Source organism: Babylonia areolata, chromosome 1 (assembly GCF_041734735.1).
Source record: "Babylonia areolata isolate BAREFJ2019XMU chromosome 1, ASM4173473v1, whole genome shotgun sequence".
In the NCBI taxonomy this organism is placed as follows: domain Eukaryota; kingdom Metazoa; phylum Mollusca; class Gastropoda; order Neogastropoda; family Buccinidae; genus Babylonia; species Babylonia areolata.
The window spans coordinates 12,187,277-12,214,094 of NC_134876.1; the positions used below are offsets into that span (position 1 = coordinate 12,187,277).

General features: G+C 44.2%; 1 protein-coding gene across 5 annotated transcripts in view; it reads left to right on the forward strand.

The window, feature by feature from the left end:
- LOC143279593 (protocadherin Fat 4-like) overlaps window positions 1-26,818 on the forward strand; it is a 99,850-nt gene that overhangs the window by 44,995 nt on the left and 28,037 nt on the right. For all 5 annotated transcript variants that reach the window (XM_076583667.1, XM_076583668.1, XM_076583665.1 and 2 more), the window contains 22 exons: window positions 594-874; window positions 2,413-2,681; window positions 3,505-3,609; window positions 4,291-4,455; window positions 4,879-5,019; window positions 5,888-6,004; window positions 8,147-8,243; window positions 9,341-9,459; window positions 10,108-10,195; window positions 12,274-12,410; window positions 14,329-14,424; window positions 14,977-15,096; window positions 15,921-16,109; window positions 17,014-17,287; window positions 17,942-18,039; window positions 18,611-18,782; window positions 19,629-19,889; window positions 20,557-20,907; window positions 22,287-22,378; window positions 23,525-23,632; window positions 24,735-24,912; window positions 25,903-25,997. In XM_076583667.1, coding sequence (XP_076439782.1) covers window positions 594-874; window positions 2,413-2,681; window positions 3,505-3,609; window positions 4,291-4,455; window positions 4,879-5,019; window positions 5,888-6,004; window positions 8,147-8,243; window positions 9,341-9,459; window positions 10,108-10,195; window positions 12,274-12,410; window positions 14,329-14,424; window positions 14,977-15,096; window positions 15,921-16,109; window positions 17,014-17,287; window positions 17,942-18,039; window positions 18,611-18,782; window positions 19,629-19,889; window positions 20,557-20,907; window positions 22,287-22,378; window positions 23,525-23,632; window positions 24,735-24,912; window positions 25,903-25,997 — 3,553 coding nt within the window. The remainder of the gene's footprint in view (window positions 1-593; window positions 875-2,412; window positions 2,682-3,504; window positions 3,610-4,290; window positions 4,456-4,878; window positions 5,020-5,887; window positions 6,005-8,146; window positions 8,244-9,340; window positions 9,460-10,107; window positions 10,196-12,273; window positions 12,411-14,328; window positions 14,425-14,976; window positions 15,097-15,920; window positions 16,110-17,013; window positions 17,288-17,941; window positions 18,040-18,610; window positions 18,783-19,628; window positions 19,890-20,556; window positions 20,908-22,286; window positions 22,379-23,524; window positions 23,633-24,734; window positions 24,913-25,902; window positions 25,998-26,818) is intronic.

Here is a 26,818-nt window from a genome sequence, read left to right on the forward strand (position 1 = left end):
CGTTTTTCATGCATGGTTATATATTGATAGCAGTTGACATTTTGTTTTTTAGTCATTATGATTTGATGTACGTATATATAAGAAAAGAAAGTGAAGGGCGTATGGAGGGGTACATTAGCAGAAACAGTGCGGGAACTGAACGTCCTGCCACGCATTTTAATCAGTTTCATTATGATCGATGTATTGTGAATTTAAAGGGGGGGTGTGGGGGTGGGGGAGATAATAAGAGTGAACAAAATATCAGGGGAAAAAAGACGAGGAAGATGAACAAGGAAGAAAATGTGTTTTATTCGGTGATGGTAGTAGTGGTAGTGGTGGTGGTGTGTGCGTGTGTGCGCGCGCGCGTGCGTGTGTTGCAGTACTTGTCAGACATGTACATGCGTGTGCACTACATTTCACTCACACGTACACACATTTACACAACACACACACACACACACACACACACACACACACACACACACACACACAAGTATATGTGGTTTTAGTTTGCTTTCAGTCAGAATTGTTCATACCGAAAAGTAAAACATCGAAGATGGAAAGCATGGAAAGTTTTAAGCTAATCATCACAGCGCCTTTCTCCCCTGTCACAGACTGGTCGTGGTGGCCACAGACAACTCCTACGAGCCGAAGAACGACACGGCCACAGTGACGGTGACGGTGGGGGACGTGGTGGAGGCGCCCCAGTGGCCGGACTCGCTGCCCAACGTCCACCTGACCGCCAACAGCCTGTGCAAAGACGTGCAGGTCAACGCCCGGCCCCAGGACATTCTGCAGACGTCCAGCAGCTCGCCCACCGCCGTGGTGTACTCTCTGCTCAACTACACCCACCTGTTCCTCATCAACAGCGACACGGGCTTGCTTCAGAGGAACGGTGAGGAGGACATTGGACATTATATTCTATTACTCTTTTCTCTTTTGTGTGTTTGTGGTTTTGTTGTTTTTTTGTTGCCGCCCCATCATCTGCACCTTTTCAGTGGCGTTACTCCCACGCCGCTCATTCTGAATCCTCCATGATACACGGCCACACCCGTGTTAGTCTGTCGCTGTCCCAGTGCCGGCAGTCCATAGGGAACTATTGATGCCAAGTCGCCAGGAGGCCACACACCTGCGCCAGAGGAGACCCTGCACTGCTGCTGAGTCACGTCGGTGGTGTTCGGTAGCGCCTATTTTGTTGCTCTTTTTATAACAACAGATTTTTCTGTGTAAAATTCGGGCTGCTGTCTACAGGAAAAGCGCGTCGCTACACTGAGAGCGCCACCCTTTTTTTTTGCCTGCAATTTCATTTGTTTTGTTATCGAAGTGTATTGTTTTACACGGAGTGTTGCCATAGACAACCCCTTTGTTGCCGTGGGTTTGTTTGTTTTTTAGCGTGCGTAAGTGCATGCTGTACATGGGACCTCGGTTTATCGTTTCTTCCGATTAACTAGCGACCAGACCACCTCTCAAGGTTAAGTGGAGGGGGAGAAAATACTGGCCACTGCTGGATTCGAACTTGTGCGCTTAGATTCTCTCGCTTCTTAGGCGGACGCGTTACAACTAGGCTAACACTCCACTATTGTTGCTTGTAGGTGGCGTGAAAGTGACATTGTAGTAATGCGTCTTTGCACAGAGCATTCGAGCTTCAATCGATTGCCGTTTGTCGAAGGACTGTCGCTTTATTGTTTACCTACGTTGCATTATCAATATGTTAATGATTGTTCATCTTTACACCATTGTGGTTATAGCTTCCGTTTCCGTTCCACCTCTCTCTCTCTTTCTTTTTCGTATGGTTTGGAGCCAATTATGTACCGAACTGTACGGGTATGTATACAGGGGAGGAAAACGAACAGTTGTGAAAAATGCATTTATTTTCAAAGCGCTATGCCATGGAAGATTAGAGAAATGGATCACTGTTCCGGAAGTTGTTTGTTTGATTGACGGGCGCAATAGCCGAGTGGTTAAAGCGTTGGACTGTCAATCTGAGGGTCCCGGGTTCGAATCACGGTGATGGCGCCTGGTGGGTAAAGGGTGGAGATTTTTACGATCTCCCAGGTCAACATATGTGCAGACCTGCTAGTGCCTGAATCCCCTTCGTATGTATATGCAAGCAGAAGATCAAATATGCACGTTAAAGATCCTGTAATCCATGACAGCGTTCGGTGGGTTATGGAAACAAGAACATACCCAGCATGCACACCCCCGAAAACGGAGTATGGCTGCCTACATGGCGGGGTGAAAACGGTCATACACGTAAAAGCCCACTCGTGTGCATACGAGTGAACGTGGGAGTTGCAGCCCACGAACGCAGAAGAAGAAGAAGTTTGTTTGATTGGTTGGTTGGTTAGATCGTTGGCTGTTTGAATGGGTAGTAGTCTCCATAACGCACGTATGGATGTGTTTTTAAAGTATTCAAATATATGTTTTACCAAGGATCCCTCGAGCCTGGGAACTACACATTAGGACTTCGTGCATGTTCGGTGCTGGATGAGAACGTCTGCTCGGACACTGTGTTGACCGTCACCGTTTCTGATGATGACGTCATCACTTTTTGTCCTCCTTTTCTGACGGTGAATGTGAACGAAAGTGTGCCCGTGGGTCACCTGGTGGTGGACATGAACTCCACTAAGGGGGACAACCACACAACGTACTCCATACTGACAGCTGATCCGCAGCTTCCATTTGCCATCAATGAATCATCGGTAAGATACATTTACAGAAGAATATCTAGGTGCACGCAAACACACACACACACACACACACACACACACACACACACACACACACATAATCACAATGAAACACATAATCACACACACACACACACACACACACACACACACACACACACACACACACGCACGCACTCGAACACGCACACGCACACACACACACACACACACACAATGGAACACATACACTCATAAGAACACACACACAAACACATGCACACATTACAAGCAACCACGCTGGAAAACACACACGCACACACACGAACGCATGCACGCACACACGAACGTACACAAACGCTTCCACGCTATCAGACACACACACACACACACACACACACACACACACACACACACACACACACACACACCACAGACACGCGCGCGCGCGCAGAGAGAGAGAGAAAGAGAGAGAGAGTGTGTGTGTGTGTGTATGTACGCCAAAGAAAATATAGAAAATAAACGGCAGGCATTCATGAATAAATACCCAAATCACCACCAGCCGCCGACGCAGAAATAGGGAGAGTGCGAGAGAGTACTTTTACCTTTTCCTTTTCCTTTTTCAAATTAAAAAAAAAATCCTCAGCAGCTAGGATTTTACAATCAACTAAAAGGGCAAAGAAAGCTATATCCAAGTATTTTTTTCTTCTCTTGTTTATATATCATATAATAATAAAAACAGAAGAAAATGAGAGCACGTTCTTTTGACAATAAAGTTTGATGTGTGATCAGTTCAGAGCTGATTCCAGGAAATGGATGTAGGTACTGAATGTTCACGGATACTTTCCTTCTTCAGGGTACCATAGTGGTGAGCAAGTCCCTGGACAGAGAGAGAACACCTCAGTACACTGTGGAGGTCCTTGCACATTACCATCCCACTGATGCCTGGGCAACAGCGCAGGTAAGCTGGCTGGAACGCTGAAGGACTGCACTTCACCCGCGGAACACTCATTGGTCATCTTCTTTTACGTTCATCGTGAATCATAAATGTCTACAATCGCCATGAAACAAAATCCCTCATCATCATCGTGCATCGGAACATTCCTTTACAGTATGTTTGTTATCGTGACGAGGATCCAGACCAGTTTACAACACGAGTGTAATCCTGTCATGCGCATGTCATCCCATCCTTATTAGCACACCGTGTGCTGGTTTTTATGTCAACGTAAGCAGGAAGTCTGTTCCTTTATTACACATGTATAATGTATTGTTTTATCTATGATTTGATTTGTGTGTGAGTGAAGACTGAAAGAAAGATTGCCACACTGAAATCAAGGAGAGCTTACTTTTTGTTTTGTTCCGTTGTTGTTGCAGTCGGTATTTTTTGTTTGGTTTGTTTCGTTGTTGTTGCTTTTGAGAGAGAGAGAGAGAGAGAGAGTATGAATAAGAAAAACGAACACGAACACGAACACGAAAACAGAAAGACAGTCAGAAAGACAGACAGGCGGAGACAGTAACAGAAAAGAGCAGAGAGAGAGAGAGAGAGAGTGGAAACAGTGGCAGCAACAACAACACAAAAAAAGAAGAAGAAAACCTCAAGCAACCCACCTAACCAAAGCTGTGCACTGTTGTGCACGTGCAGGTGACAGTGGTGATTGGCGATGCCCATGACTGGCCCCCCAGCTTTCTGCAGAAGCGCTATGACGGGCAGATCAGTGAAGCCGCGCGTATGGGCGATCCCGTCCTCACTGTGCCCGCCGGTCTGCCATTGAGGGTATATGCTGAGGACAAGGATATCGATCCCACGGTAATGTGTATGGAGGGCGGGGGTATGTTCTGCGTGTGTGTGTGTGTGTGGCGTTTGTGTGTGTGTATGTGTGTGTGTGCGCGCGCGCGCGCGTGTGTGTGTGTGTGTGATTGTCTGTGCGCGCACACGCGCTTGCGCGCGGATGTGTTTATGTTCACTCGCTATCTCTCATTGTTACTATCTTTATCAGTAAATATCTCAATGTGTATGTCTGTCTTCCTCTCTCTCTCCATGACTTTCTCTCTCTTTCTCTCTTTCGTATATACAGATATATATATATAATATATACATATATATACACACATATATGTATGTATGTATTTCTGGCTCTGTCAGTCTCTCCCTCAGCCCTCCATCACCTCTTCCTTCTTTCCCCACAGTGATTGAGAGTGTAACAGAAACCTGTTTCGTTTCCCTGTTCAGTTGACGTACAGTGTGCTGCCAGCAGAAGACAACTCAGGAGGTGCATTCACCGTGAACTCCACCACTGGGGCGGTCACACTTCAGCGGACCGTAGACCTTGAGAACATGACTGCAAGCCTGAATGGCCTGTACACACTGACGGTAAGCATGCACCGACATCATAGCGCCACCAGAAGGGAGGTAGCTATTTGGGAACACAAACGTGAACTCATGAAAACCCGTTTTCAACTTGGACCGAAAATGTCGAGATATAGTACTACAACTACTACAGCCGTTGTTGTTGCTGCTGCTGCTGCTGCTGCTACTGCTACTGCTGATGATAATGATAATAATGAATACTAACAAGTACTCTATTCAGAAAACTGCTCACGGTGCTATATGGACAACATTTCAGTTTTCAGTTCTGTTCCAAGAAATTTCAGTCCATTATCTTGTCATTCTTAACGAATACTTCAAACGTATCTCAGTCTTCTTCACGTGTTTGTTTAGCTGTTGTTTTAAAGATGATAACTATTTTCTGATACCGTTTCTAAGACTTGCACACAGTGACTAATGATAATGTTGTGGACGTATCTTACTTTAATTACTCACCCTGAAATTTCAGTTCAGTTCAGTTCAGTGAAGCAGACGGACAAGTCCCTTTTAAGACTGACTTGCATTCAGTGAACACACCACACATGCAGTTTGCAGTAAGCGGTGATTGGAATGATGGTGGATTTTTACCAGCCGTGTTTGTTTTGTTTTAATATCTTGATTATAAATATACCCATAGATATTTAAAAACACAGTTTTCATCAAAGTGTCAGCTATCTCACCATCGCTATCAGAACGAATCAAAAGTTTCCATCATTGACGTCTGTATATTTTATAAAATTGATATTTGAAATCTCAGTTTCATCTCTGTAGTTAGTATGAAGCACTCAGACTGACAACACGTATATTCTGGTTTATAATCTGTTTTGTAATATATAGAAGTGACAGGTGAACAACAAGGTGTATTGATGCACAGGTGATGGTGACAGACGGATACTTCACCGACAACGCAACTGTTGTTGTCAGGGTCCTCAATGACAACGACAACAGTCCTCGTTTTGTTCCAGACGTTTTGAACTTCAATGTCAGCGAGGTCTGTCTTTTAAACGCCGTTTGTTCTTGTTTTTATTCAACTTGTAGTTTTCATTTGATGATGTAAACGTACACTGAATGAACGTGTAAATACCATTTTCCTTTTGAAGATTTTTATATTCTCGGGCTGAATGAGCTTGTAATTACTGTTTCTCTTTTCCATGTATGTCACGAAGATTTTATAGCGATCAGAGCTTTGTGACAAATATGAATCTTTGTTTTACTGGAGAAAGAGACAGAGAGAGAGAGAGAGAGAGAGAGAGGGGGGGGCTTTTTTGACGCTTTGACACTTTAATGTCACTGGCCATGAGTTCCTTATGACATGGGTGAATGCATCAACAAACTGAGAGAGAGAGAGAGAGAGAGAGAGAGAGAGAGAGAGAGAGAGAGAATGATTTCATTCTGTATGTGGCTGTCAAGATTTCATAATGATAACGTCTTTGCACAATTTTGCTCGAGCGAAGTCGTGTTAACTGATCCAACGGTGTCTCTGACAATGACTGAACACCCCACGAGCCCCTACCAAAGCTATGTTCTGTATCATATGATACGACTTCCTTCCATATCTTTGATAGTGATAAATATGACTTCCTCTCAAATCTCTCTTCCAGTGACATAACATGTCTTCCAAATCTCTCTTCCAGTTACGTAAGATGTCTTCCAAATCTGTCTGCCAATAACAATAAAGTAAGATGTCTCACTTCGATATCACCCTTTCACTGACGCAAGATTACTCATATTTCTCTGCTAGTGACGTAAGATGACACCCATATCTGTCTGCTAATGACGTAAGATGACATTCATATACCTCTGCCCATGACGTAAGAGGATCTTCATATCTCATTGCTAGTGACGTAAGATGACATAGATATCTTTCTGTCAGTTACGTAAGATGACTCCCATATCTCCATACCGTTGTTGCAAGATTACCTCCATATCTCTCTGCCAGTAACGTAACATGTCTTACCTCCATATTTCTCTGCCAGTAACGTAACATGTCTTACCTCCATATCTCTCTGCCAGTAACGTAACATGTCTTACTCCCAGATCTCTATGCCAGTAACGTAACATGTCTTACCTCCATATCTCTCTGCCAGTAACGTAACATGTCTTACCTCCATATCTCTCTGCCAGTAACGTAACATGTCTTACCTCCATATCTCTCTGCCAGTAACGTAACATGTCTTACTCCCATATCTCTCTGCCAGTAACGTAACATGTCTTACCTCCATATCTCTCTGCCAGTAACGTAACATGTCTTACTCCCAGATCTGTATGCCAGTAACGTAACATGTCTTACCTCCATATTTCTCTGCCAGTAACGTAACATGTCTTACCTCCATATCTCTCTGCCAGTAACGTAACATGTCTTACCTCCATATCTCTCTGCCAGTAACGTAACATGTCTTACCTCCATATCTCTCTGCCAGTAACGTAACATGTCTTACTCCCAGATCTGTATGCCAGTAACGTAACATGTCTTACTCCCATATCTCTCTGCCAGTAACGTAACATGTCTTACTCCCATATCTCTATGCCAGTAATGTAACATGTCTTACTCCCATATCTCTATGCCAGTAACGTAACATGTCTTACTCCCATATATCTATCCCAGTTACGTAACATGTCTTACTCCCATATCTCTATGCCAGTAACGTAACGTGTCTCACTCCTATATCTCTATGCCAGTAAAGTAACATGTCTTACTCCCAGATCTCTATGCCAGTAACGTAACATGTATTACCCACATATATCTATGCCAGTAACGTAACATGTCTTACTCCCATATATCTATCCCAGTTACGTGACATATCTCACTCCAAGATCTCTATGCCAGTAACGTAACATGTCTTATTCCTATTTCTCAGTGCCAGCGACGTATATGTCTTACTTCCACATTCAGTGCCAGTGACGTAAAATGATATCCATATCTCTCTGCCAGTGACGTAGTCTCCCCTTACCTCTCTGCTGGTGAGATCTCTGTATTTCTGTCAGTGACTCATCTTGATTCTCTTCCCTGTGCGTCTGTGAGCGGCTAAGGACTCCTGTCTATATACATGTGTTAGAACTCATGCCAACGCTTTAGACTATTCGTGTTGTAATTTCACCGTGCACCCATTGTCATGGTGATGTTCGACAACAGGCACAGCACCCAGGGTTTGACGTGGCCCAGCTGACAGCCAATGATCTGGATGAGGGAGACACGGAAGATCTCCGCTACTCTCTCGTCTCCTCTGACCGTCAGTGCTTTGAGCTGTTTGAAGCCTGTTCATTGCAATAGCGTTTAAGAAATGTGTCGTGGAAGTGGTTGTTGTGTGGAATGTATATTTGTTAGTAAGGTTGTGGTTTGTATCTATCGTTGACTTCCTCTCTCATTCTCACCTTCATCCTCTGTGTGTGTGTGTGTGTGTGTGTGTGTGTGTGTGTGTGTGTGTGTGTGTGTGTGTGTGTGTGAGAGCGAGGGCGCACATGTGTGTTGATGTGTGTTATAATCTGTAAGAAGGAGAGTGAGAGTATGGGGAGGGGCGTAAGCAGCTTTTTAATGCTGGTGTGTTGATTGTGCATTTGCGTTGTTCTCAATCAGTGCAAAATACTTTTTCATGTTATACGTATTACTAAACTAGAACCACGTAAAAATATATCACACAAACTCAAGAAGAGCAAACGATAATCCATCAAACAAGGTTTGAGTATAACGAATGGGTCATATTCATTCACATAGATCACCAGTTTCTGAAAGATATTGCTTGTAAAGTGCCTGTGCCCATTTTGTAGGTTTGTGATTATGTATGTGTGGAATGTCATGAACTCAGATGTTAAGCATGTAATAACAGTCTTCTGCAGCATTTGGGCTATCAAAAAAAAATCATGGCTTTCGTTTCTTGACACTGCCCTTGGGGCTACTTATACATTGTCTGAACATACTGATATTGTTCTTCTGTTCAGATTGGGACTTTGGAGGTTTTCTTTTGGTTCTTCTTTTTTCCAATTTTAATATTTTGATTTTATGTCAGGGTTAGTTCGTAGTAATTCAAGTGTTGTTGAGGGTTCCCACACTGTACGCTCGTTTTACACTCGATCTGAAAACCCTCTGATGGCCCTTGTAATCAGCTAGGCTATAAAGAACATGAACTGATGGGACTGATGTTGATGTTTAGGCATTGTTTTTTTTACGTGTTTTGCCGAATGCCCAATAAGCGCTAACCGTAGTCGTCCAAATGTGAGCCCTTACGGTGATATGTACATGCTTTGGGACACTACTTACATGTATACCTTACAACAATCGACACACATTTTTTTTTTACCTTTACCTTCCCCTTTTTTTCCTTTTCAACAGCTGATGTACCCTTCGCTGTCAGCCCGTCGGGGATACTTCGGCTGAGTAAGAAGTTGGATCGTGAGACATCATCGTCCTACCACTTCACAGTGGCGGCAACGGATCCTGGAGGAAGGAATGTAAGTTGGACAGAACCATTAACAGTCAATTGTCACCCGTAGCGCCGGACTGTCGGTCTCAGCCAGTTCATCCTAGAAAGAAAGCTGACATTTCAACATCTTGTCAGGTTCACTCCCTGACCGCCGTAGACCTATACTTTGCTTGTACTTATCTTTTAAATGTTAGGGTGGTGTTTGTTTTGTTTGTTTGTTTGTTTTGTTTTTTGTTTTGCTAAAGGGTGTGTACTTTTCTTGCACGTAAAGGGTCCATATCTTTCTGGAACGTGTTTTTCAGCTTAAAGGTCTATACCTTTCTGACACGATTTTCAGCTGAAGGGTGTGTGATATTGGACGACCTGATAGCATGCTGTTGTTTTCTCCAAACATCTTGCGTGCTGCCTTTGCTCATTTTCCATTTTCGTTGTCTTCATTTTTTGGGAATTGAAGAGTTAATGCATGAATAGAAATATAAATGAAATATAAATTTCAATAAAAACAGAATAAACAAAACAAAGAAGACGTCTGCGTGCGTTTGTTTGTCTGTGTGTGTAAATGAGAGAGAGAGAGAGAGAGAGAGAGAGCATGTATGCGCGTATGTATGTGAAAAAGTGTATTGTGAACACAGGTGGACAAGTTGCATTATGATTTCTGTGTGTTCTCCAACGCCAGGGTACAGCCCAGGTCAACATTTTTGTCATGGACACAAACGAGTCGCCGCAGTTTGAAAACACAACTTACGTATTTCACGTCACAGAAGGTATGTTTGCTCTGGAGTTCGCTGTTTTTGTTGCTGTTTTGTTTTTGTCAGTGACAAGTGTCTCCGGTCAGCTAGTAAATCAGATCTTGTAGAATCTATGGTTCTGTTGTGTTCCCCAGGCAGTGGTTATATCACGGAGCCGTTCTGTATTGTATTTTACTATTCTCATGGCAGTGTAGTGTATTTGTATTTGTATTTCTTTTTATCACAACAGATTTCTCTGTGTGAAATTCGGGCTGCTCTCCCCAAGGAGAGCGCGTCGCTATACTACAGCGCCACCCTTTTTTTGGTATTTTTTCCTGCGTTCAGTTTTTTTATTTGTTTTTCCTATCGAAGTGGATTTTTTTTACAGAATTTTGCCAGGAACAACCCTTTTGTTGCCGTGGGTTCTTTTACGTGCGCTAAGTGCATGCTGCACACGGGACCTCGGTTTATCGTCTCATCCGTGTAGTGTAATGTAGTGAAGTGCAGTGCAGTGTAGTGTTGTATTGATAAGCAGTTTTTGACGAATCGTTGCCCACAACGCATGATGTTGTTAATGCGGATTATAGATATTATTGATTATGCAACTAAACCTGTAAAGAACATTATTCATCGTCTAATATACTCAGCTCACACTTTTTATTTGATTGTGCAATGGTTAAGAGACCTTTTTTTTCTTATCCCCCATGTGCTCTCCCGTCTTTTTGTCTCTTTTCTGTTAAGATTCCTTTCTTGTTTGTTTTGTTTGGAAAATCATAAACTAGAAATACAATTTCATCAGATTGTTGTGTTTATTCATATCTCGTCTGATTGACATTTCTTTATCCTTCAAGGTTTTGTTTTTGTTGTTATTGTTGTTACCTGAATCTTTTTGGTTTTCATTCCATTATTTGTCAGTAGGTATCTGCCTATCTGTCAGTCTGTCTCTCACTTATGTTATGAATAAATGCTTAGTATAGATTCGTAATTAGCCTATTTGGGCTTTGAATAAATCACTGCATCGTTATCAGCATTATGTAGTCATCTCTTCACTGTTAGTGTTTTCTCTCATATTTAGGATTGTTGTTAAATTTGCATGGATGATAAATCTTACATGTGGTTTATTTTCAGGGCGAAGGACGGAATTTCCAGAGCGAAAGCTGACAACTGGTCAACTCATTTTCTATTACTATTACTTTGCTCAGGAAAGCGCGAGCGAATTCATTCATGATTTTGCGCTATGGTTGCACGTTCACTTCAGCTCATGCGATGAATGCAAAAGCTCTGATATTTGTCGCTGTCAAGGTATCAAAAGCAAGGATACGGTAGTTGCGGCAGCAGTAGAAGCTAGTGTACTTGTTACCAATGGGCGCGCGGCGGTGCAAACATTCACACATACACACATACGCACGCATTTGCACGCACGCACGCACACACAAAAGCGCACAAGTGGCTGAAGGCGAATGCGTTGTGTCTTTTTTGCTTGTTTGTTTGTTTGTTTCTTTACAATCTATTTGTTGATCTTTAAGTGTTAGGTTGCCCCTTTTTATGCTTATGATCATCACTGATGGATTATATATATATATATATATATATATTACGTGAGATTGATCTCATGATTCTCTGTGTGTGCGTGTGCGTGATTGAGCACGACTGCGCACATATTTTTTCTATATCTCTGCCTCTCTGTCTGTCTCCCTCTCTCTCTTCCTCCCCATCTCCCCCAATTCCCTCTCTCTTTCTTTGTGTCTGTGTGCCTGCCGGATTGTATTAGTAAGAGCACATTCAGTTTGAAACCCACTATATTGTATTGAGAAAATAATATTGAATAGCGTACCACACTGCTTTGTGTTTTTTTAGTTTTAAAACATGAATCTCATAAAACAAGATTGCTTGATTGATTTTTATTCGTTTGTTTGATTGTTTGCTGGTTTTGGGTTTTTGTGTTTGTTTTTTAGATTTAACTTACACAAAAGCAAACAAATAGCGTTAACGCCTCTTTCACCTTCAGCATCCATATATGTTCATGTTGACCCTTTGAATAAAGGTGAAAACCAGTGACAGTTTCGTGACCACCAACGACAGATGTTTGACGTCTGTTGTCATTGTCTCTTCAGGCCCAGCCGGTTTGAGTTTTGAATCCAGTATCACTGCCGTGGACGGTGATCTGGGCAACAACGCCGCTCTGACCTACCACATTCTGCGTGGAGACCAGATGGAAGCCTTCAACATGACTACTGTGGATGGAAAGACGGTAATAGCTCTTTGATGACGAACGAAATGTACAGCTGTTGGAATTCAGGGAGTGATGGCCTTGTGGTAACGCGTCCGCCTAGGAAGCGATAGAATTTGAGGGCGCTGGTTCGAATCACGGCTCAGCCGCCGATATTTTCTCCCCCTCCACTAGACCTTGAGTGGTGGTCTGGACGCTAGTCATTCGGATGAGACGATAAACCAAGGTCCCGTGTGCAGCATGCACTTAGCGCACGTAAAAGAACCCACGGCAACAAAGGGGTTGTTCCTGGCAAAATTCTGTAGGAAAATCCACTTCGATAGGAAAAACAAATAAAAGTGCACGCAGGAAAAAAAAAAAAAATGGGTGGCGCTGTAGTATAGCGACGCGCTCTCCCTGGGGAGAGCAGCCCGAATTTCACACAGAGAAATCTGTTGTGATAAAAAGAAATACAAATGCAAATGCAAATACAAATGCAAATTCTTATTGGCGGTATAGGGTATATGTTTAAAGTGAATGATAACTCACGTTTGGAATGTTGAGACCTTAAGTTATCTTTAGGTGAGCGGTGGGAGTGGGGGAGGTAAAGAGAAGGAGGGGGGGGGGAGAATTCGTCCAAAAGCAAAATTAGTTTGTGACGATGCATACATACATATACATATACTCCGATTTTTTAATTTTTTTTTAAAATATTGATGATGAACACAGCACCTTCTTCTTCTTCTGCGTTCGTGGGCTTCAACTCCCACGTTCACTCGTATATACGCGAGTGGGCTTTTTACGTGTATGACCGTTTTTACCCCGCCATGTAGGCAGCCATACTCCGCTTTCGGGGGTGTGCATGCTGGGTATGTTCTTGTTTCCATAACCCACCGAACGCTGACATGGATTACAGGATCTTTAACGTGCGTATTTGATCTTGTGCTTGCGTATACACATGAAGGGGGTTCAGGCACTGGCAGGTCTGCACATATGTTGACCTGAGAGATCGTAAAAATCTCCACCCTTTACCCACCAGGCGCCGTCACCGTGATTCGAACCCGGGACCCTCAGATCGAAAGTCCAACGCTTTAACCATTCGGCTATGGCGCCCGTCAACACAGCACCGAATCCTCAACAGTCTCAGTTCTGCTCAGCAGCTGGTTTAACGTCACCCATCCACACAAAATGATACTGAGTCGGATCAAGAATTACTTGTCCCTTCCCGTTCTCATGTGCTTCACACAAGAACCCAGTACTCATTTAATTGTCGTAAAACCCACCGGAGGAATCATGGACACAAAAAACTAAACACAACAAACAAATAAAAGCAATAATAATGTGGAGAGATGGCATAGAGGTAACGCGTCCGCATAGGAAGCGAGAGAATCGAGCGCGCTGGTTTGAATCACGGTTCAGCCGCCGATATTTTCTCCCCCTCCACTAGACCTTGAGTGGTGGTCTGGACGCTAGTCATTCGGATGAGACGATAAACCGAGGTCCCGTGTGCAGCATGCACTTAGCGCACGTAAAAGAACCCACGGCAACAAAAGTGTTGTCCCTGGCAAAATTCTGTAGAAAAATCCACTTCGATAAGGAAAACAAATAAAACTGCACGCAGGAAAAAATACAAAAAAAAAAGAAAGAAAAAAAATACAAAAAAATGGGTGGCGCTGTGGTGTAGCGACGTGCTCTCCCTGGGGAGAGCAGCCCGAATTTCACAAAGAGAAATCTGTTGTGATAAAAAGAAATACAAAATTCAAAAGCAAAAGCAGTAAGTTGTGAACACATGCGGGATATTCCACAAGACATAGTTAGGGATTGCGAACTTTAAAGCACTCATATAGTATTTGATTATATATATTTTGCCAGTTCTGGTTGGAAATAGCGTAGTGGCAAAAGAGAACTCGGAGTTTGGATTATTGTGTTACCAACGCCATCTGACCACTGCTTCCTCCAGGGCATGCTGAGCGTGACGAGGGAGCTGGACAGGGAAGAGACACCAACACTGACATTGACGGTCATTGCTGTGGATGCTGGACAGTCACCACTTACCGTGAGCATTGTGGCACTGAGGCTGAAATCACTCTGTGTGTGTGTGTGTGTGTGTGTGTGTGTGTGAGTAGCCTATGTTTGTGTGTGTATGTACATGTGTGCATGCGTGCATACATGCATTCTCTAAAGTGTGAGCACCTCTTCACACGCTGCCTATGTGCATGCGAAGCCGTAAGCATTGTGGCACTGAGGTTGAAATCACTATATGTGTGTGTGTGTGTGTGTGTGTGTGTGTGTGTGTGTGAGATGTGTGTGAGTGAGTGTGAATATGTGTGAGTGTGTGTGAGTACATGTGTGCGTGCTTGCGTGCATGCATGCAGAATTCAAAGTGTGAGCACGTCATCACATGTATCACAGTCTGCGTATGTGTGTGCGCGCGTGTGTGTATCCATTATTATGGCCTGTGTTTGTGTGTGTATGTGTGTGTGTGTGTGTGTGTGTTCACAATTATGTGTGTGTGTGCGTTGGTGTGTGCGCGCCTTCGAGTAGCACGTGGGACAAATGCATTCCTTCTTCGTTAGCATCCTTTAAAACCAAACCACGTGTCGTTCAGGCCACGTGCACGGTGGTGGTGAAAGTTGTGGACATCAACGACAACGACCCCCGCTGGTCAAGTGACACCTACAGGGCGGTCATCAGTGAGGGCAGCCCGGACAACACGCCAGTGCAAGTCGTAAGTCACACACATGTAGCAAGACAGCGTGCAATACATTGCCTCCTTCTCTTTTTACCCCTCGTTTGATTGTGTATTCGCACGAAGGGGGATTAAAGACACAGCAGATCTGCACATATGTTGACCTGGGAGATGTCAAGACGATTTCCGCCCTTTCCTCATCACACACAGTGCCGGTGTAACGTCCTGAATCTTTCCCTCACCCCCACCCCATTCTATGGAACCCCTGGTCCGGGGGATTGGGAAGGGGTGGGGGTTATAATTTTTCTTTTGAGCTGATCTGTTATTTTGTGTTTGATATAATATATCTTAAAGTTCGAAAGTTATTACGCAGTGAAACACATGTAACAAGAATAATTATGATCTGGAACCTTGTAAGTAATAGACAGCAAAGTGTAGGTCAATGATAAATTACTAGTTTATTTCTCCACCTAATGAAAACTGACAAAGAGGCCATGTACCCCCCACCCCCACCGTAATGCCTGCATGACCCTCCACAAACCCACTTTCCTAAGGACTCCCCTTCAAAACTTTCTTCAAACTTTACCCCCCTCTTCCTCAACCCCCCTCCCACCTGCCAAGCCACCTTTTCCAAATCCTTTATCTACCACCCTTCATTATTTTCCCCCAAACTACCCAAACTTCCGTGTGTGTGTGTGTGTGTGTGTGTGTGTGTGTGTGTGTGTGTGTGTGTGTTTGCCTGCGTGAGTTTGTGGTTGGTTGTATGTGTGTGAGTCTGTAAGTATAAGTGTGCCCTTACGTAGGTGCGTATGTCTGTACATGTGCATCCACGCAACTGCACTGTCCTTGTCTTTTTGGTCCAGCTCCCTGTTCCCTCGGTGACCGATGCCGACGAAGGTGAATTTGGGCGTGATGGGGTAGTGTTCAGCTTGTACCCGTCCTTCCCTGACGTGCCATTCCGGATGGATAACCAGTCTGGCAAGGTCCGCGTGGCTCTGGTGAACGCCTCTGAAGGACTGGACAGGGAGGTCAACGCTTCATACACCCTGACTGTGAGGAGCCAGCAGCTTGTTTGTGCCTTTTGTTTGTATTTTGTTGCGTTTTTGTCTCTTCTTCTTTTTCCACTTCCTTTCTGTCTCCTTTTTTCTTCTCCTTGTTCTTCTTCCCCATATTTCGTCTTGTTACTTTGATTGTTGTTGCTGTTAATGAAGTTGTGCCGTTGTTGAATTTGTTGATTTTGTTTGATAGTAGTAGTAGTAATAGTAGTACTAGTACTTGGTTATTCTTCTTCTTCTTTTCTCCGCTCTGCGTATTTCTCTGTAACATTCTCTCCCTTTCTTTTACCACTCTTCTGAAAGTGAGCCTGCGCATGTAAATAAGCTTGTGTTTGCGTACCCGTATACATGGGCGAATGTGTGTGTGTGTCTGTGTCTCTGCGTCTGTCTCTATGTCTGTGTCTGTAAATGTGCGAGTGTGTGTTTCTGTGCGCGCGCGTGCGCCTATTTTCATGAATGTGTGCGTGCGTGCGTGTGCATGTGTGCTTGCATGTCTGCACACATTCCTTCACTCACTCATTCACGCACGCATATGCACACTCACCTTCGCACTCAGGCTCGCACACACGCACGCACAAATACACACGCACGCGCGCGCGCGCGCACACACACACACACACACACACACACACACACACACAAGTGTGTCAGTATCATGTGTCTTTATTTATTTGCTATTTATGCTCGTATTGGTTTTGTTGCTGTTTCGACAGAATTTCTTGTGTGTTACTTGTAATTGTTTAATTTTATATCATCCATTCCCGACCCCCACTTGCCCCATATCTTCCTTTTTCGTATTTTCTTCTTTTTTTCTGAGGGCAGGATGTAAAAAAGCTGTATAAGCTTATTCTTTTACCCTCAATAAAGATCATTCTGACTTGTCTTGACACACTTCTCTTAGCTGTTAGCGACGGACGACAACGGCCATGGCCGAAACGGCAGCGCCACACTGGTCATCAGCCTGAGCAACGTCAACGACCACCCGCCTGCCTTCACCCAGACCTACTACCGCTTCCACGTCAGCGAGGACGCTTCTGTGGGGCAGCTGGTGGCCACGCTGAACGCCACGGACAGCGACAACGACCACAGCGACAGCAACGTCACCGCCCCGCTCACCTTCCATCTCCAGCCACCCGGAGACCAGAGTGGTAGTTTCTTTCTGGACCCCGTGTATGGTAGGGCTTTGGGTGTGTGTGTGGGGGGGGGGGTTGGGTGGGAGTGGGTGGTGGGTGGGTGCGGTTTTGTGTGTGTGTTAGGTGGTGTGTGTGTGTGTGGGATGGGTGTGTGTGGATGTGTGGGTGGGTGTGGATGTGTGTGTGTGTGTTAGGTGTGTGTGTGTGTGCGTGTGTGTTAGGTGTGTATGTGTGTGTGTTAGGCGTGTGTGTTAGGTGTGTGTGTAGTTTGTGTGTGTTAGGTATATGTGTGTGTGTTAGGTGTGTGTGTTTGTGTATGTGTGTATTTGTGTGTGTTTGTGTTAGGTGTGTGTGTGTGTGTTAGGCGTGTGTGTGTGTGTGCCTGTCTGTGTGTGTGTGTGTTTGCATGGGGGGAGTGAGGAAGGGGTCAGAGGGGAATAGCTGTAAGGGCTGGGGAGGGGAAGGGTTGAAGGTGGAGGGGGTTGGACTGGATGGGCGGATGTTGTTTAATAGATGTCTGTGCATTGAGGATGATGGTGGCGGGTTGAGGAACAGGATGAAGCTAAGGATGGGGTAGGATCTAATCCCCCATCTTTCTCTTTCTTTGACTCTTTCTTTCCTTGTGTGTGTGTGTGTGTATGATAGTGTGTATGTGGACTCCAGAATGAAGACATCCACATCTTTTGGATGTTTCAGGTAACCTCAAGGTGGCAGGTAAACTGGACAGGGAAACACAGAACAATTATGTCCTGGACCTCGGCGTGTCCGATGGACAATTTTGGGGATATGCGACGGTATGTTCACTTCCATTTCTGTGTGTCTGCCAGTCTGTCCTTCCCTCGCTCTCACAGCATATGGCCTACATATAGATTTGAAAAAGCAGAAACGAATTTATCAGAATTTCGAACATACGATTTCGCGTGTAAAGGCCAAGTTTGTCAGCCGTATGTAATGTGCATGTCTGTTTTATTGTATTAACTCACTCAGTACGGCCAGTCCTCTCTTCTCCTCTACACAGACCCCTCGGATGTCCAGTGGGTGTCTGAATGACCCAACCTTTAGCTTCCGTCGTCAGAAGTGTGGTATTCTTTGTCAACATTCACCTCCTCAGTATAAGAGCGTTCCGCTTGCAATATTTTGATGATGGTAACTGGGGTGAAACGCTGTTAACGTCGTCTCTTTCGCCGTTCGTATGGAGAGAGTTAAAAACCTTCGGGTAGCGGAAACATTATCCTGTTGAATCTTACGCTTACCTGTGTACAACTTGTCATATGGTTAACCATCTTGTGCAAAGTGGATATATTGTCGGAAGCAATGTGCCGATAAACAGCCAGTGTAACATTCCAGGTAAATATCCTTTTTCAGGCCAATATCACAGTGGATGATGTGAACGACAACTGTCCGAACTTTGCCGCGCGCGACCCTCTGACGTTGAATGTGACAGAAAATCAGGAGCCTCACGTCATATACACCTTCAACGTCACAGACAGAGACGCCGGTAGTAACGCTGACGTCACCCTGTTCATCAACGACACAAGTAAGTCAAGGTTCATGTTTTTCTCAAGCAGGAACGAAACAAAAGTGGGGAAGAAATGGAAATCGGGGTTTTACATGGCGGCGTTCTTGCTTTCAACGAAAACACACATTAACCATTACACAAAATCATTCTGTATGAGAATGGATCTGATTTGTATGCAAATGTAATAATTCTATCACCAGGCATTTAGATCAAAATACGAATCCGAGTCCTGGTGATTTTTTTTTTTTTCATATAGGCAACATTAGTATTAAGGACAACGAAAAACAAAAAATAAAAAGTAAAAAAGAGATACGTGGGGTACCAAAATCCATAATGCCCCCGCTCACTTTAAAGTATTGACAAACATCATAAACGAGTTATTAATCAGCTGATCCTGAGAACAAGTAGGTCTATATAGATAACACTTCCTGTTCTCAGGCTGATCCGACTTCCCGTGAAGGAGGAATGTGGCAGAATGGTTAAGACGCTCGTCTGCCAATACAGAGTCCGTGAGGGTCAGGGTTTGAATCCCGCTCTCGCCCTTTTCCCCAAGTTTGACCGGAAAATCGAACTGAACGTCCAGTCGTGCGGATGAAACTATAAACCGAAGTCCCGTGTACAGCACGCACTTGGCGCACTGAAAAAGAACCCATGGCAACGAGAGTGTTGTCCTCTGGCAAAATTCTGTAGAAAAAATCCACTCGGATAGGTACGCAAAAAAAAATATGCATACACTCAAGGCCTGACTAAGCGCATTGGGTTATGCTGCTGCTCAAGAATCTGCCTAGCAGATGTGGTGTAGCGTATATGGATTTGTCCGAACGCAGTGAGGCCTCCCTGAGAAACCGAAACCCGTCTGTGCAGGTGCCGGTCGTTACCTGGCTGTCAGTGAGGACGGGGCGCTGAGCACCAGGCAGAGACTGGACAGGGAGAAGGACGACCAGCACTCCTTCTTCTTCACCGTGTGGGCACGAGACGACGGGACACCGCCCTGTGTGGCGTCACAGCGCGTGAGGGTGGAGGTGCTGGGGGACAACGAGGACACTCCGCTCGTCTGTCAGATCCCGCGCCTGCAGCAATGCGGCTCGGACATCGAAGTCAGAGCGTTCGACAAAGATCCCGAAGGTATGAATGTTTGCGTTCGCTCGCTCACGAGCACGTATGCGTGCGCGCACACACACACACATCAATAGGCTATATATGTTCACACGCATGCATACAACTCATGTCATTTTATAGTGAATCGAAAACACAAATTAAAAATGTTCAAATATTACCCATATGGCTTTGAAATATAGCATCGTGATTTCGCCATGCATATTTAAGCATATTTTATGCCTGTGTGTATTCGCATGTTTGTGTGTGTGCGTGCGTGTGTGTCTGTGTCTGTGTCTCTGCATGTATCTATTGAAAATGGAATTTTGGGGGTGTTCGTTTTTTGGTGTGTTTTTTTTCCTTTCGATTTGGAAAATGTATGTATTTTACTTGTATATATATATATATATATATATATATATATATATATTATCTTGCTTTTATATTTCAGTGTACACATGGGCTAGGATGAGTTATTGGATTGCATTGTGTTGCTGTATTGTATAAAAATAATTAAGATTAAGAACAGCAGCAACAACAATACAACAGCAACAACAAGAAAACGCCAACAACGCGGACTACTAGTAGGGAAACGATTCACCCGATTAGTTAACTCAACAACGAGCCAGCACCGCCAGAAAGCTCTCTAATTGCCGCACACCCCTCCCCCACCCCTTACCCCCCTACAACTCTGCAGGCACCTTCCTGGCAGCCCTCACGTGGCGAGACTCGGACGACGGTGAAGGGGGGCAGGTGACGCTCTCTCTGGAGCAGGACGTGGACGGCCTTCTGGCCCTCAACCACACCTCGGCCACCACGCGCGTGCTGACCCTGGCCCGGGCGCTGGACAAGGCGGCGCTGACCGGCAGGGGCGTGCTGGAGAACAACGCCACGTACCGAGCCTTGGTGAGGGCTCAGGACGGGGGCGCCAGGCCCCGGAACAGCAGTGTGCACGTGGTGCTGACCGTGCAGGCGCTGTCCCCCACCACCCCCGCCTTCCCCAGCCCTGTGTACCACTTCTCTGTCCGCGAGAACCGGTCTCCCACAGGTCAGTGTGGAGTTGAGGAGGAGGGATTTCGTTCAGTGTTCCCGTCACATATACTGGTGATTGCAGACAGTTTGCAGTGCACATTGACCTAAGTTTACAGGGGCCAACAGCAAAGTGAGAGCTGTATTATCAGTGGTTTCTCCATTGCAATGGGAAATCGTTTACAACTTAGTCTTTTGTGAAGGACTGTGACTCTCAGACAAGGAGGCGAGACTGCACTGGCTCTCAGTGCTGCAGCTTTGTGAGCTAGTTGGCCTTTGGGAACCATCCCAACGCCGACCGTCCTGAAATCTCTTGGCCTTGAGAGTGGGGATGTAACTTGGGCAAGACAGTCTCCACTATGATAACATTCTAGCCCAAATAGTCGGAACAGCAATTGCCTCCTCTGCTGTTCTAATGGTCATAGTCGGACACGACTGACTGTAGTGCTAATTTTCACATTCTAATGTTATCGTCAGAGTTGAGTGTAAACGATAAGTTGGATGACGTCTTGAGGGTCATGACGTTTAGGGCTTGGGACTTGGCTCAGTGAAGGTTGCGTTGCTCGAGGGGAGTCGGGGGTTTTGAAAAACGGACGGGTCAATGAAGGTCCAATTATGATTAAGTACTGGGTAATGGCTTGGTCGGTGGTGTGGCGCGTCAGTTTTATACGCGTGACGTTGACATTAGGTTAATTTTGACGAAGTTGAGGAGAGTGTAACGAGTTTGTCTGTTTCAGCGACAAAGGTTAATATTTTCTGTTGTTGGCCGTAGTACAGTACAGTGCAAAGCAATGAAGTGCAATGCAACACAACACAGCATAATACAACACGGTATAATACAACACAATGTAATACAACGCAACGTAACGCGACTCTGAGTATGTGTTCATGGGCTCATTTTCTTGTTTTATTTTCAATTACCAATACCAGGCAAAGTTTGCAACATTAGCAACCTCAACATAGCCCTTTTCGAAAGGCAAAACGAAATGAAAAGTAGCAAGTCTGAAGTTTTCGCATAGAGATTTTGTATGAAGTCACTTTTTTACAGATTGGGTACCTAACAGTGTAATAAGATAGCACTGACAATATTATTAGCAATAATGAATACAAGTGTCTTATTTCCACACACGGCATATTCCATCGTTTTACGCTCTGGGCATGTTTGTTGTTTGCTTACCCCCGCAAAGATTTCTTTTCCAACAAAGTTGTTTGTGTCCTCGAAGGGGAAGGAAAAACGTGATTGTGAATGATTTTGAAGTGATCAAATTTTATTTTTTGGTATTGAACTGTCAAACTGTCATCATTGATATATTTTGCCATTAGTTATTGTTACCCCTTTTTTTCCACGACCAGTGGCTGACAAGCAGTGTTGTATGTTTTCCTTTCTGTCATGAACAGTGATCGGGCACGTGGAAGCAACAGCACAGGACGGTGTGGGACCGATGGACTATTCTCAGCAGTCTACATCGGATTTCATCGTTGACCGCACGGTATGTTGTAAAATGCTATGATTTAAAGCTGTTAGCAGAATTTTCACACGACTAAATCTGTTAATTTACGTTCGTTTGTTTGTTTGTGTGTTTTTGTTGTTTTTACTTAACTTATTCCTCACATGAATTTCGTTTTTTCTGTTGTTTTTTGTTGGGGTTTTTTTGTGGGGGGCTAGGGGGATGGTCGTTGTATTTTGTTGAAGAGTTCGGAGTAATGTGGGTAAAGTAAATTGTCACAAAAATATCACGACGCGACGCGACGGTGATATTGTGAGAAAATGTTTTTCTTTCTCCAGTTTTCTTGTGTAATGTCAAGGTGAAAATCTCATGGTCATGTTTTGAAAAGAATTATTTTTCTCTTACCCATTGTCATTGACATAGTATAACGCTTTGTGTGTTGGTGTACGGATGTAAACGAATGACAGCACGGTCAATCAGAGGTATATTTGGCAAAATTATAGCATACATTCACTTGCAAACGTCAAGGGACATAGCTGTTCGCCCGATAGACGTGTCGAATGCAGTTGAGGATTGAGTTATAGTGCGACTGTAACAGGAGATAGCGAATATATTCCACGATATTGATGATTTTGTCATCTGTCCTTGATTCAGTCAATCTCAGCATCCCTCCCTGTCCTTGATTCAGTCAGTCTCAGCATCCCTCGCGGTACCTTGGATTCTGTTCTGTCCTGCACAATTTTTCCGTTTTTTTAGCGGTGGCAGTCGTGAATGGATGTTTCTCAACAGTAACCTCGCTATTTTTGGACGGCATCATCCATTTTCTCATAATATTTAAATCACTTTTTGACTGGGGTGTCCATTTGACAAACGAGAAGAAGAAATCATTTTTTTCATTGTCAGTCCCACATATTTGATGACAGATGACCGAGAAACAAAACGAGAAATAACTTTCTTTAAAAGAAAAGAAGGTACTCGGCCTAGAATAAACATTCTGATAATGCATGTTCTCGTAGTTGTCAGTCGCGTTAAAAAAAAACAACAAAAAAACATCCCGTCAAAATGAGATTGTCGCAGACTTGTGACAGTATTTTCAACACGGGCCATTTTGTACGATCTCGGAATGTAATGTCATTTTTATTTTCATTAGTGGTTCATGAATGTCATGTAATGTGATCTGTGTCACAGGGCAACATTTCCACCGTGAGGGAGTTGGACAGAGAGACGAAAGACCAGTACACCTTCATTGTGTTGGCCTGGGCATCTTCGGGAAGCTCGGAAACCGCTACGGCTGTGGTGAGTTCTGGGTGTCTTAGTAGTGTCGTATGAGTTTGTGATACCGTCTGATATACCAGGTCACAGCTGTCTTGTATTGTATTGTGACGTGCTGTATTGTTCTGCGCGGCATTGCATTTCTCTGCTGTGTATTACTTTGCGTTGCGTTGTATTCCATGGAGCTTGTTGCTTTGTATTGCACTGTATTGTACTATGTTGTACTGTGCTATTTTGTACGGTACTGTTCTCTGATGTACTGTATTGTGTTTGTATTGCTGTACCGTACTGTAGACATACTGTGCTTCACTTCACTGTACTGTTTTACATTGCACTGCATTGCATTGCATTACATGATTCAGACAGCTGTCATGGGAGGAACGCGTATCCATAGCCTTAGCCAAGCGCCACATTTTTCTGCCTCATTTATTTTCTTATCGAAGTACATTGTTCTTTGGAATTCTGCTTAATCATGAAGGTATCATGATGAGTGTGAGTGTGCCGTGGGTTTTTTTCCTTCATACATGTGTATTTATACGTTTTGTTTATCCTATATTTAAATATTTCAAAATGAAAACAAAAAAATCCCTCAAAAGCCAGACAGTGTTTGGTTGTTAATATTAGTTGCACGTCTATTTCTGCCGTACCTTTGACATAAATTATATTCTCTGTGAAAACAATATTATGATGATGGTAAGAACCAGCATTAAAAACAACAGCACTACTACTACTACTACTACTGCTGCTGCTACTGCTGCTGCTGTTAATCTCGTTCACCTTTACCTATCCCATAGCCCAATGGAGGGTTACCGCGGAAATTGTCCATACCAGGGGGTGAGTTGCATGAGCGAACATGGCAGCGCTAAATTTGCTTATAGTTAAGAATGTTCCAAACCTCACGGTAAATTCCATATACTTAGGAACATTCTTATCGCTAAGTAAGTTTAGCGCTGCACAGAACGCCTCATACAACCCGGCACAACTTTCTCCATCGGTTCCTGTCCAATGCTTATAACTGAACAACCATTCTCCCTCGGGGAGAATGATGGACCCGTTTCGTTCATAATATGATTTTAGCTGTTCTTTTGTCATACAGTGGTGGGGGTCGTGTGCATGAATGTTTCAGGTGGTTGTACAAGTGTTGGACGAGAATGACAACTCTCCCAAGTTCTCTGGCGGTGCACGCTATGACCTCGTGGTCCCCGAAAACGTCAACAGCACCACCCTGATGACGTTTGTGGCCACTGATGACGACACCGGACTCAACGGAGACGTCACCTTCTCTTTTCTCGGCAAATCTTTCGGTGAGGCTGAATACTTCTTCTTCTACTACTACTACTACTACTACTACTACTGCTGGTGCTGGTGCTGGTGCTGGTGCTGCTAATCATAATAATAATGATACTAATACCAATACAACTACATCTAATCATAATGATGATGATGACGATGATCATTATGACGATGATTATTATGATGATGATGAAATTAAGATATTTTTTCAAAGATCATTCCTATTGTGGCTTCCATTAAAAACAGTAATGTTCAAGACACATTACATGAGAATCTTAAGATTAAAAAAAAAATTACATACAACCACACGAATAAATGCCTGTTTCATATGCCGCGTGTTTTGGTTGTTTTTCGTTGTTGCTGGTTGGTTAATATACATATCGGTGGCAAAATATTAGTTACTATGATAGCAATATGGGTTGATGCACAGCGAAATACATATGAATAGAGGCAAATATCTGTGCACACATTCACTTCCTCTTTGTTAAGAGAAACCAGTTATCTGTCTCGTGAACTGTGTGTTCGTGTTGATTTTTGTCATCCCCACCCCTCGCTTTCTATGTTTCTCTCTCTGCTTCTGTCTGTATCTGTAGCCGTTTTTAAACCGCCGCACAAGCCGCAATTTTTCTGTTTTCGGGGCAACCACATAGGAAACGCACGCACACGCACACGCACACGTACACAGACACACACACACACACACACACACACACACACACACACACACACACCAACCACAACAAACACACACCCACACTCACTCACTCACACACACACACGTACACGCACACGTACGCACGTATACACACAAACACACACTTACACACACTCTCTCTCTCTCTCTCTCTCTCTCCCCTCTCTCTTTCTCTCTTACTCACACACACACACACACACACACACACACACACACACACACACACACACACACACACACACTCACCCACTGGATATCAGTTCATCCTCACGCTGTGTCCACTGATGTGAAGAAGGTTTGAACGCAGATGGTGTGTTTGGCCTGAACGGCACCACGGGGCGACTGTGGCTCAACCAGTCGCTGGACCGGGAGACCAGGTCGTCCTACACTCTCCACGTGGAGGTCAGTCAGCACGTGCTGTCTGCTGTGTGATCAGGGTGTGGGCGTGGGGGCGAGAGAGAGAGAGAGAGAGTGTGTGTGTGTGTGTGTGTCTTCTTCAGCATTTGTCACATTGTTTTTTTGTTGTTGTTTTTTTATTTGTGTGTTTTTGTGTGCATATGTGTGTGTGTAGGTGTGTGTAGGTGCGCGCGTTTGTGTGTGTATGTATCTTATGCAGTATACGTCACTATGTTTTTTGTTTGCGCGTGTTTGTGTGTGTGTGTGTGTGTGTGTGATCCAGAATTTGTCACTGTCGATCATTGACAGGGCAGTGGTTTGGGGAGGTTTGAGTTTGACTGGTTCTTTCGTTTCTTTCTTTTTATTCCTTTTTTGTGTCAGCAATCATGGAAACTTACAAACTTTCAGTGACATAAAAGTCTGATAGCACACGCACACACAGGACGACACACACACACACACACACACACACACACACACACATACACACACATACACACACATACACACACGTACACACATTCTATCTTCCCTTGTCTGTCTCTCACACACACACACACAACACACACACAACACACACACACACACACACACACACACACACACACACACACACACACACACACACAGAGATGAAACATTAATTCGAAACTAATCTTTTCATAATTTCGTTATCATTTTTATTGAAAGTAACCTCTATAAGATATCAGTTCTGTCTTAGCTTTAACGCAGGGTACCTGCTTCATATTTAGTTCTGTGTTGTGTCGCCTTCCATTGCACACACACACACACACACACACACACACACACACACACACACACACACA